The sequence below is a fragment of the Gigantopelta aegis genome, unplaced genomic scaffold (assembly GCF_016097555.1).
Source record: "Gigantopelta aegis isolate Gae_Host unplaced genomic scaffold, Gae_host_genome ctg2414_pilon_pilon, whole genome shotgun sequence".
Taxonomy (NCBI): Eukaryota; Metazoa; Mollusca; class Gastropoda; order Neomphalida; family Peltospiridae; genus Gigantopelta; species Gigantopelta aegis.
This window is the reverse complement of record NW_024532922.1, coordinates 24,614-37,703: the sequence shown is the minus strand read 5'-3', so window position 1 is coordinate 37,703 and position 13,090 is coordinate 24,614. Positions and strand designations below refer to the sequence as shown.

The window sequence follows — 13,090 nt, the reverse complement described above, 5'->3', positions numbered from 1 at the left end:
ATTAATAAAAAAAGAATAATAATAATTATCTGTTAAAAGTATATAAATGATTTACTTCTGAGAATATTAAAGGAAGTATTAATCTACTAGCAGATATAAATATCATCATTGATTTATATAATGCTTTATCAGGTCGAAATGACAGAAGGTGTTTTTTGATGTACGGTATATTGCAAAGAAAGCAACAACATAGAAATGTCCAAGAAGTACAGATGGGTAAGTTTCAATCTGCAAACATAATGATATACTTCAAAGGATCAAGACATATTTGCTACTCACGCAGATAGGGACCCACTGGCCCTGAGACAGCCAAACCTCCTAACTTGAAATATTCAAAACAAGCCTGTCTCAAATCATTCATATGACCTACAATACAACACATTGTATCATTTACATCAGAGCTTTGACAATAAGCAATACAGTGACATCTAGTAAATCAGACTTACCTTCAGGAGAAGCAAACAAAGCATAGAGTGCCTGTGCTAATATATTTATCACAAAAGAATGAGAACATTTCCTCTTAATCTGAAAGCTATTGAAAGCATTTTGAAACTGATCACTAGATCATAAAAAGACACATATATGAAACAAAGAAGGTGCGTATATTCTAATAACTGACTGATCAGTAAGATGTGATATATTACGAAATATTTGACGAAGGAGAAGAACATCATTTAGAGCTACACTCATCCCAGCTCCAGTAAGTGGGTGTCTCATATTAAAAGCATCACCTAGTATAATAACACCTAAAGACCAAAAAGTAACAATGATTAAAGAGACAGCATTACAATAACCTGGTTCAGATTAGGTAGTGGAGGCAGAAAACTATTTGGCATGCTGCGTAGACGATCATTTTCCACTGCTTTTAAAAATGGTCCACAAATGTAGTCTATATTAGGAGCATATATATATATATATATATATATATATATATATATATATATATATAATATTTTCATGAATAAAACAATCAACCTGGTAGTTGTGGAGCAACTTTTTCCACCATATAATCCTTGAGGTTAGAGGGCAAATTTACTAGGAACGTCAACTAGGATTCGAGTACAGGTACTAGATATTTGATATATTAAAATAGGACCACTATTTCCTAAAACAATCTCAGCATGACCAGGTGCAAACTGTGGGACATTATGCATAATGACTCCAACAAAATTGGGACCACACTGACACTGATGGAGTAACGAGATCTTTACGAAATTTGGAAAAGCAACCATCAGCAACAACAGTAAGATCTGCCTTCACTGTCTGTTATAGTGAGAAGATATTTATATGAACAAATATATTATTAACAAGTATTTCTAACTTTTGTTAATCCATTCTCTTTGTCTTGTATTGAACTCCATTAATGACACCATTGTGTCTTCTAATAAATGGCACACGTTCCTTCAACCACTGTGACACTTGAGAACAATGACACATTGTATCAATGTCCGCCTGCCTTACTTGGTTTCATTCTTTGCTTGTTTTCTTAGCCCCCATTACAAATCGACCATGATGGAAAGATCGTCCTGTTTCAATTTGTTTCTCCGCATTTATTGGGTAACTTAATTGTACATGTGTATTGGAGTAATTATCATGTACCACATAGCCATGTACAATATGGTAGTCAGTTCCCTCAAGGGAGTCTGTCAATAAATTAATAATGAAAATAATTTAGTAGAAGAAAAGTATTAACTATGAGATGGATCAAGGCCTACTTTAGTTCAGATACACAAAGGCACAATATTAATTCTGAATTCAATTGGAATACATTTTAGAAGTTGTTGGTTGATCATTTAATAGGCCTGTTAGGGCATTTTGGTTCAACTATCAATACATACCATCTAGTCCAAGTTTCTTTAATGCTCTAAATCCTCCTGGTTGCAATAGCTCTCCTACAATTCTGTCAGGTTCTGAGAGGTCTCTTTCAAGTATGTCACTTTCGTCATCTCTGGCTAATGTAGCTGCCAGAGATGAGCCAAGAATACCAGCTCCAACTATTGCTATCTCTGTAACTATATCATAGTGGTCTGGAGCAGGAATGACGTGATGGTACTATTTTATGATAGATAGGAATAATATTATCTTCATTAAATCATAGTTACAAGAGTTTTATACCTCTTTTTTTACTTTTTGGTATCTTCTTTTATAAAATAGTAAAGCACCTATTAATGAAAGAGTAATTGCTACCAACAGAGTCCAACCAAGAAGTAACATGGTTGCCAATCTTCACGGTGATTATCTGCTGTGTTTTGTCAGCTCATAATCATAGGAATGTCTGTACATAAAACCGCATATAACAATATTGTACAAACAGTAATATAATAAGTTAAATTTTTATGGTTAAAAGAATCAGCTGAGCTATCGCACCATAGCGTGCTAGACAGATACGCGAGATCGCAAGCAATGAATTTATTTAACTTTAGACACACCTACATCATGTAATGTTAAATGGCTCAATCCACTTCATCTAATCCTCTTTCCAATCTCCTCCTTCTCCTGACCCCATTTTCACTATACGCCCATGTGCAGGAGAAATATCTTGTGTCCAATATGCTGATCTCGACAGTGGCAAACACTGTTTTGATGGGGTAAATTACATCATAAAATCATCAATGCAAAATGATCTCTAATTTTCAGAACATCAAGTGGTGTTCTTGGAGTCTGGGACTTAGAGATGAAACGTGAAATTTGGAAACAAAATTGTGACATTGGTATAGTTGCTGTCGAAGCAGTTCCAGATGACATCGGCACTAAGGACATCATATCGTAAGTCACAATACATTTACATGGAATATGTACACAACATTATATAGGCTAGGTAGGCAAGGAAAAGTGACTGTTTGGGATGTCAAGACTGAAGCAGCAAAGAATCATTTTGAAACGCCAGATCCTAGTTTCTGTAATTTCACTCTGCTAACACATCACAAGATGGTGAGTACTCATAAGTTGTTGCTATTTTGTAATGAGTACTTTACACTATCATTATAGGCACATCCACTATAGCACTTGCTGATAATGAACATGGGAAGGTATATATAGGAATGACATCATTAATAATTCTTTATATTATATAGGTAAACATTTTTAACATTTCAACTGGTCAACAAATGGATCTCTTTCTGTTAAAGAGCCAAAGACTAAAGGTTTCGATATTTCAATTTTTTTAATAATTGAAACATGTTGTATGTTTTCCATAAAGGAATGGTGATGTGTGTCAGAAGTATTATCAACACTTCCACTAAACAGTACAAGTGTTAGCAGGATGTGAAGATGGTAGTCTTGTAGTTGGGATGTGAGAATGCCAGACAAGGAATTAAGCTCTCTAAAAATGTTCTCAGAGCCAGGTCTGTCATAGATTAACAAGATTTTGTAATGAAGTAGTACTTCAGTAATGTGTTTGGATTATGATAATGAAAGAAATCATGGTGTATGTGGATCACCTTAAAAACACTTGAAACATTTCAACTCAGTCAAGAAGTATGCTAAAGCAATTATAACAATCATCATTTTTTCAGAGGATACTTCAAACAAAATATAGTGTTGCTTTGAGGAATAGTGGTGTAGCTTCAGTCAGCATTAGACATGATGGTCGCATTATGTGCTCAGGAGGATGGGACGGACGGTAAGAAAATAAAATAACTCAGCAGCACCCAACTAATCATATAGTTTTAAAATTTGTATATAGTAAAGACAAACTAAGGAGCCTGTATTATTATTTTCTTCCCTGGTTGGGTAGACAGGTGCAAATGAAAAGCATTCTTTTGAGAACTACTTCAATTTAAAATTGTCTCTGTTCTTTAGGATAGGGTATTTGGCTGTAAAGAAAGGGAAACCATTAGCAGCACTCAATTTTCATACTGCTACAGTTCAGAGTGTAACATTCACTTCATCAAAAAGCACCAGATTTTATACAAATTTAATGATCTGTGGTTCTAAAGATCAACGATTAAGTTTTATGGAAATTGTATTGAAGTAATTGTTTATTGATTATACGGAAAAAAAACAAAAGAAATTTAAAATCCTACTTTATCATTTAAAGGTGTTCAATTAAGTAGGCTAACAAATACTAAAATTAAAACAAAGATAATAAAACTAACAATATGAGGAATTAGAATATATTGTTCTTTGTACTATACCTTTAATCAAATGATGAGCTGTGTTTTGATGATACTACGGCCATATTATACATAGAGAATTACATGCTATCTTTTTTAATAATAGTCTAACTGTGGAAGGCATTATTTTCTATAGGTTGTATTTATTTATTTAGTTTTTTTGGGGGCGTTTCAAAAGTGGGAATTTTGTCATATCCTGCGCTGACCTCCAGTGGAAAACAATACCAATTTTTTGCAACCTTTCTTTGCTGTTTACTTCCTCCAGGTTTACCTCCAGGATCTAATGGTATTAAAACAAATATTTTATCAAACTGTGTGTAGTTTATCACTTACTTTGAGTGGCAGCTTTTACAGATTGAGAAGCTGTATGGAAAGCATCAGAAAAAGCATCTTGAAATGAAGGCACTTATAGTTCTCATCCTCTTTGTCGTCTCCTGGCAAAAAGACTGGGGGTGATTTCACAAGCCCTATAGTTAAGTCATTAGTAACATAAATAAATACCTCACACAAAACAAACCTGTGCTTCTAATACTACGAGATGGCTTAGAAACAGGCGTCTTTTTCTCTCCTGAGACCAGAGCTTGAGCAAAAGATGGACTTGCACTTGGAGACATTGTATCTATTGTTCTCTTTCTCACTCCATCGTCTTTAACTGGTTGTCTTATCAGGGACAAAGCTCTTGGCATTTGGATTGAGAGGTCTTAGAGGAGATGGCAAAGGAGGTGAGGGATGCCATGGAGAGGAAAGTTATGAAGATGTTCAGGGACTAATGTCTGCTGGATTGGGAGGCAGTGAGATAGAATCTGCAGACACTATACAGTAAGAGAAATGACTGCTAGAATGTTTGTTTTATAGAGACTTACAGTAATCCTGTCTATCAGCTTTCTTTTCCCTTCGTTTCTCTTCTCTTCTTTTCTTCTGTCGCTTTTGTTTACGTTTCTGCAGTTGATCTTAAGGTATCAAAAATAAAACAACAAATTATGTACTGAGAATACTACATTGAATTTACGGCAAATCTTCCAGAGTTTGATAAGAAATATCAGGTGGTGTTAAATCCAATTCACAGAGACCAAATTCACAAGTTAATGGCAAATGTCCAAGAAATCGATGTCGTCTTCTCTCATCCTAGAGATCAATGGAATAACAATTATACATGTAGATAGAAGGCCATATACTAACCTCTGTCATTGAATAGTGCTCTATCTCCACAATACGTGCGGGTAATAGTACTGGGACAGTTATCCCAAGACCCATACTCCTTTATAAAAATATTAATGATATCGATTTCTAGAAGTTTGTGATCATACCTTTAATAAGCATTTAGTGTTGATAGGGTGTAGATATAGATGCTGTCCATCGGAAGCTATAGTGGACAATATGATATTTCTCTACTAAAGTAAGTGATCTTACATTGATAGAAATGGACATATTCTGTAGTATATTGAGGTGAGCCTGATACTGAAATAACACTATAAGAGATGAACATAATAATAAATAAGTGCAATATGTTAAAAGGTTCATTTCATAGAAATATGCCACATAGAATTAAGTATGGTGTCTGTAAGCTCGTATAGAGTCCATATGTTAGAGGACATCAAACTCTATTGTCACCTACATTTATTACTTTAGCATCTAATGCTTGTTATATAACACATAGTAAGTGATATTATGTATATAACAATACGTTTAGATGCAGAAAGGGAGAGGGAGATTAGACAATCACTTTCATTCTCTTCTATTTCCCCTTCAGATGAAATACTACTCAAACTGTTGACATGGCGATAAACTGGGACATCAACTGACAACAGTGAAGACTAAATATTATACAACATAGTTCACTAGTAATACAATAAACAACTTTACTTACATCCGGCTTACTCTTAAAAACACTCTCATCTTCATCTTCAGAGAAAGTAGGTTGAAACTCTCCCGATATGTATGAGTCATCACAGACACTCAGACTTTATAATTAGATGAGGGTGAGACTTCATCTTGGGATGGTGACTCAGTAACTAAAGGATATACAATGTCTCAGCAAAGGAATACAGGGATATACTAAAATATACAAAGATTATAGCCCTCTTTATATCATCACTGTGATTTGATATAGCACCCGGAATAATCACCCATTCTATATTATATGAGTAATGGTGTGAATAAAAGGTGCAAAGATTGTAATAGTTGGGGCAATTCTATAAGGGTACATCACTATTAACGACATTAGTTAATGAGTATAACCCTTTAATTAGTTGGACTTGAATCCCGTTACATGTACAAGTTACCTTCATCTCCTTGTTTGATTGTTTCATTTTGTTGTATATTATCTTCTCTAGTCTTCAAGTCTTCCAGAGCAGCCTCTACAAAACATCTCTCGATTCCTATAAAATAACATTAAATATATCAACGAAGATGGTGTACATTTAAATGTACTTCATCAGGTGAGAGTTGAGCAAGTTGTTGAAGCAGTAGAGTGCGTTCTCTATCAATAATATCTGTCTTTATCTGAGATGGAGAAAGCAGACAAAAGCTTTGCAAAGTGGCAGTATTCTCCACCTATATACAACTATAGTAACCAAGTTGTTGAGTTTGTATAATACCATTTAAAGGTGGTATAAGACTTCCAGTCTCCTCAGTCCATTCAGTCTTAGGCAAGGCAAAAGTAGCATCCTGTATGAGTTTTGAAATGTCATGTGATTAGGAGGCATGGCTTACCTTGTATCGTACCATTAGCTTCATGGTGATGATATCTTTGTCATCATAAAGTCTAGTAGCCATAGTTGTAACACTATAACAATATTAATAATAGACTGTGTTTAACTATTTGTATCATATGTTCTCATTACCTTTTCAAGTCTTTCTTATAAATAGATTCATAACAAATGGGACATTTGCGCCACTTTTTGTCACTCTGAGTATGTGTGTGTGTGTGTGTGTGTGTGTGAGAGAGAGAGAGAGAGGCAGAAATGGAAAGACAGAGAGAGAAATGACATAACAAGTAACAGTGGTACTTACTAAGGCTAGGTAGTGTAAAATACACGATGAACAGTACACATGTCCACAACGAGTGATTTTAGCTAATAGAGAGAAATATTTAAACTATGCTTCATTTCAGACCACCACAACATACCAGCAGAGGGAGCATATAAACAATAGGACAAGATGGGATCTCATGACAGAACAGTCGCTATAATTTAAAGTAAAGAGAGAGTTAATACGTCATATAATTACTTACAACTTGTTCAATGCATTCCCAGTCAACCCAATAGATCAGGATCATTACAATAGACACTGTAGTCTCCAGCTCCCTCTCTTACAATAAACTGACAGCTAAAAAAAGTGTACATACATGTAAGAGGAACATGTACAAGTACCTATACTAGATATAAGATTACAACAAGTGTCCTGATATAGAGGGCATCCTTAATACAAGTTGTCCTATATTAAAACTTTATGTCTTACTTGGCTTGTAAAAATTGTTCTTTATTGAAATCATGATGTTTCTTTCCTCTCCGACGAGAGAAGTCACCATTCGAACTACCACCAATGTGACCACTAGTGTATCTCTCGCGTGGAGTAATGGTGAAATTCAACAAAAGTGATTCAATGAAAATTGAGCCTGATCTCTTCCTCTCACTAACAGTCAACTGTGAGAGAAAAAGATACATATATAATAAAATTCAAAGGTAATTAACTACTATTCACTGATGAGATAAAACCATGCACGTAAAAGCAACTCATGAATCTTATTAATTTTAAAATTATTCATATTATATAGTTCTCTCTTTAGTCTATTCATTACCATTTGATAGACATATACTGTTACAATGACCACACTGAGTGCATTTTAAATTCCTCAAGACCAAAAAGTTATCACATCATCATGTTTCAAAACTTCAAAACAAGAGCTTTCATTACAACTACAGCCACTCCTTCTGAAGGAGTGCAATACATAATATTAAAATAATTTAAATTGTTATAATTTACAAAAAACTAGTATAATATATTATTACTACATAATTTGATTATGTAGTAACACTACGATACTTTTTAAAATATCATTATTTCCATTGCTAGCCCTGGCCAGACCCTTAACTAGAGCAGATGCTCCAGACCCTATTCCAACATATTATCATTTTACTTACTTCTTTTTCTATGTAGTAAATCATCATCAAAATCTCTCCTTTGAGACAACTGGTGGTCGTTGATTTGATGGACGCCGTCCTTCAGAGTAAGTGGATTTTGAGTATTTACCACTTCTTGGAGATGTGTAATGAGATGAACTCTGCTGAGGCAATGTAGTCGATCTCTTTTCCAATTGTTTATTACCTATACCCTCTGTAGTCTAATATAATAACAATAGGTAAAGGAAATTTAATAGTAATTTCCTACTAGTTATTAATAAAGGTATAGTTTAAAATCCACTAATGCTAACGATACAAGAACATGTATTCCCAAAACACACTTAACAAAGTTAGTTTATGATGTCAAGTGAATAACTGTAGTATTAGTGTTACAGTAATAGGTACTAGAGATCAATGTAATATGTTTTCATACTGTTTTATTATTGCCTAGCTTATAAACTTGTACTTAAACAAGACTGACCTTTGCTTTTAAGTTGTTTTCCCTGATGAAGGTGACAATGGATCACCTGTTGAGAAATGATGTGGAACTTCTAATACCATCCCACCACGATCCTTCCGTCCAGACATTTCAGTTTGTGAGTCGTTTCGGTTGAAAGTCTTGTTTCCTTGTAAGAGAGCGGGCAGCTTCCTCTTGGTTGCTTGCCAACTCCGATTGCTTGTAGATGCATTTCGAGGTTAAAACAGGAGAGCCATGATTGCTACTATTTGATAAAGACGACGAAAAAATTATAACGTTCTCTGTAGTAAGTTGATTGGAATGACGAGAGTTTGAAAGCAAAGAAATTTTGAATTGTTCTTACGAACAGATGATTAGTAAAATCTCTATTTTTTCTAAATGTTTAACGTTAAGTTACAAATCAATGATACTAAATTGTCAGGAATTTCTTCAGTTAGTGGGTGATAAGAGGCGAATATATCAAGAGAATAACTAGTAAGGTCGAGTCTGCAATTTGAAAATTGTTACACAATCCAGTGGCAATATGGAATCTCAATCAAATACTTGAAATTCCAGGAGATTTCTCACTTTTAATGTGCCCTGAGACTTGCAAGTCCACAGAGATAAAGTAAAGCGAATGATTCAGTTCCCCGAGGGAAGATAACTGCAGTTACAGCTGGTACGACACAAGACGCTTAATAAGGACAAGGACACTTGTCCGACATATTCTAAATGTGACTATCACATGACCTTCACATGACATAAGCGTGGTTACGGGAAGTTTCAAATATTCAAGATGGCTGGTACTTTGGATGAATATGATGAGCCCATCCTCTAAGATCTACGTATTGTAGTCGGTTAACTGAGGAAGAATACGAAGAAGAGACGTCAGCTTGTACCCAGGAAGCTCTGGCCAGAGTTGATCGCTCATCTCAATGAAAATCCTGATGAATATTATAAAGTTGTAAAAAGACGTAAGAAGGAGGAAGCAGAAAGCACAGGACTGGTATCGTATGTTAAAGTATGTACACAGAGAAATGGGTATTAATTGGAATGTATGTTATTGATAGGTTTAAATTGATCAGTTATTTTGCTGGTGAGGACAGTAGTTTTTTAACACCCCAGTAAAGAAGAATGCAACAAGGAGTTAGATAAAGTTAAAAGTGACATAATGAATGTCTTCACATACTCTCAACAAGGTACATGTACATATATGTCATCAGTACATATATGGGTATTATTTACATGTACATGTCAATAAAAAGACACATGTCATTAACACTATGTCCATATGTTATCTACTTTATATGCTTGAAGGACGACGATTTTCAGCTCGTCTAGCTGAGAAACGGAAAAGAGCTCTCCTAGAATCATCCATGTCATCTCCTCTTCTAGCTCCTCTCCCTCCTCTCCTCCCCCTCCACCCCCTCCTGTTAATCCACCTGCATCCTTTAACCACGTCCCATTACATGCATCTCCTTAACTGTGAGTTCATCAATGACACACTTGTTTGTCATTTCAATCTCCATTAATGACATACTACTTTTATGGGGGAGTTTTTAAATTAATAGTTTTGATTAAATGTAACAGTGTGTAAACAGTTGTGGTTACTAAGCATCAAAGCATAATAGATTTTAATTCTTATATTTTAACAACTATAATAATTATAACAATCTTTCAGGGACTGTCCATTATGTACATATACCCCCAAATTCCTTGATAATATAATTGCAATATAATTATATTACTTTTATATTATTTGGATAATAGATATTATTTTAAAATAATTATTTTATTTAATTAAATATTTTCCTCTTTTAATTAATTATTTAAATTACATCATTCATAATTTGTTAGAGGAAGACTCTTAACACAAAATCTAAAATTCATCTTATCATGTCAGAAAATTCCCACAAGTCAGTAATATATCCTTTATTATTATTATTATTATTATTATTATTATTAATACTCTGTTTTTATTTATATTTTAGTCATAATCATTATCAAGAGCTCATTAGGCAATTAGCCAGCTCAGGTCCACGTAATCGTCTGCGACAAAACAAGCGAAGAACAGGTGCCATAAATCTAGTCCTGTTACTAATGGACACACTTAGCTTAATATGTAGGAGCTATTGTTGTTTACTTGTAAAGATAACATGACTGTTTAGAGAATGTAGTTGGGATATTTTCTATAATAGAGATTTGTTGATGTTATTAACCCATTACTGTATTACTAAATTTACATCAATGGAAGTAATAGATAGATGGATAGATAGATGGAATGATGGACAGATAGAGAACCGAATGGATTGATAGATGAAATTAGTTTTTTGTTTATGACTACTTATCTCTTAGATCACCAGGAGGTACCCCTAATGGAGGATGGAAGAGAGGAAAACAATGTGAACCAGATCTGATGCCTTTTTTCAATAAGAAACTTATTGATAAATTTAAAAGTGTCCGCAGTCCTACACCAGTTAGTCCGCCCTCTCCAAATATGACTGATAGTCCATTCTAAGTGAACTTTATACAATCTTGTGTTTACTAACTCTTATTAATTTTATTTTTAATGATATTGTTACAAAAAAGAATAATTGTTTCAGTTTTAATTTATCCCTTTAATCTTCAAGTCATCATGCATCATATTTATAATTATTCGTCCATTCACAATAATAGATATTAACGTAATAATAATAATATTCATACCTTGTTTGGATTTATAAAAAAACAATTGTGTTATTACATTGTAACAGTGATGTCTCTCTCTATTGTCATCTTAATTCTCTCTTGCTGTCTACATTAGTAACATCACAAGGTAATACAAATATTAACATTATTATAACTGTACTATATCTTTACTAGGTCCTCCAGTGATAACACCATCAGGATCAGTGATAGTATTATATGGCAATGATCTATTAGTTAAAATGTGAAGCTAGTGGTAATATTCTCTCCTATCAGTGGTTAGATAGTATGGAGTTGTTATCACTACTTCAAATACAAGTCCTCTACTATTGAATTAACTAGTGTGACTCAGTCTGACAGTGGAAACATATATCTGCAAAGTAATCTATGCTAACTCAGCAACTGATAACTCAAGTATTGTCATAATAGTTGGAGGTATTGTCGTGTAATATATCAATCATTACATATGTTGTCTTCAATTTAGATGGCTGGAGTACATCAGCAAGTTCTCATATTATGGAGCATTACCTTTTAAAGACAAAAAGAGTCTTTCACTTATTATTACTACTGTGGAAAACGAACCAGTCACTTTTACAATCAAAAACTTAGCAGGAACTATATCAAGTGGCTCAGTTACTTCTAATATACCCAAAACTGTCAATTTGGATTTAAGTAATTTTTGTTGATAGTAGGACAGACCGAGAGAAAGGTATCATAGTGTCTACAGGATCACGTAGCAAAATATCAGTCTTTGTTGCTGGTGACGGTTATGACGGTGGTGGTGGTAGAACAGCAGGTGTCTATCAGAGTTATCCTATGTGGAGATATCCAGTGAATGAATACATTTACTATGCTATTTCCACTGGTAGTAATACTGTTGGTTTCATTTAGTACTCTTCTCCTTGTATCTGCTAACAACGATACTATTATCACTATAAACTAAACTCCTACAGTTAATATAATTGTCCCTCATGATCTGAGCCCCACTGGTATTGATACGACAATAACAAGTGGAAAAATCCTCTATAACTATTCAACTGGGTTATCTTCAAACACTTTTAATTGACTCGCCAAATAATTTAACAGGTTCAAAAGTCATTTCAAACAAACCAATTGCTGTCTACTCAGGACACACATGTGGTGAAGCACCGACTCCAGGAACATTTGCCTGCGACTTTCTTGTTGAGCAAATACCTCCATCAGCATCTTGGGGTAATTCCTTCCTTGTAAGTCCTTTTTCTAAGTCAAGCTATCTGTTGAAGTTTGTCAGTTCACAACATAATACCAACATCAATATATCTTGTCAATCAAACATCACATATGAGATATCATCACTACAGGAAGATGGTACAGCATCACAACTGATCACTGGTCGAAAGATTTGTCATATTTATGCAAATAATATCCTATTCTTGTAGCACAGTTTTCTTTGGGCCAGGGTTTAATCCTGTGTGGAGGTTTTATTTCTAGTGATCCTGGTGTAGTGATTGTTCCTCCTTTCCAACATTATGTGACTAGTACTGTATTTCCTGCTATCACTTTGTTGTCGTCTACAAAATACATGAATTTGGCTGTTATTTTTCATCAAAACTTCAATTCTTCCCAAGTACTATTAAATGGTGTATCACTTGGTTCTGAAACATGGACTAGAATTAATAGTGATGATGGCAGTAGTGTAGGTTGGTTATGTATTAACTGGTTATTCTCTTTCA

The 13,090-nt window shown here is 34.2% G+C and overlaps 1 protein-coding gene across 1 annotated transcript; it reads right to left on the bottom strand.

The window, feature by feature from the left end:
• Positions 1-271: 271 nt before the first annotated feature.
• On the bottom strand, positions 272-12,584 carry LOC121391435 (squalene monooxygenase-like). The gene is given in 13 exon segments (XM_041523074.1): positions 272-366; positions 447-559; positions 620-748; positions 796-889; positions 976-1,033; positions 1,035-1,172; positions 1,174-1,259; positions 1,839-2,027; positions 4,979-5,065; positions 6,398-6,493; positions 7,642-7,759; positions 9,996-10,142; positions 12,489-12,584. Coding segments are annotated over 13 exon segments (1,446 nt in total).
• Between the last annotated feature and the right edge of the window lie 506 nt (positions 12,585-13,090).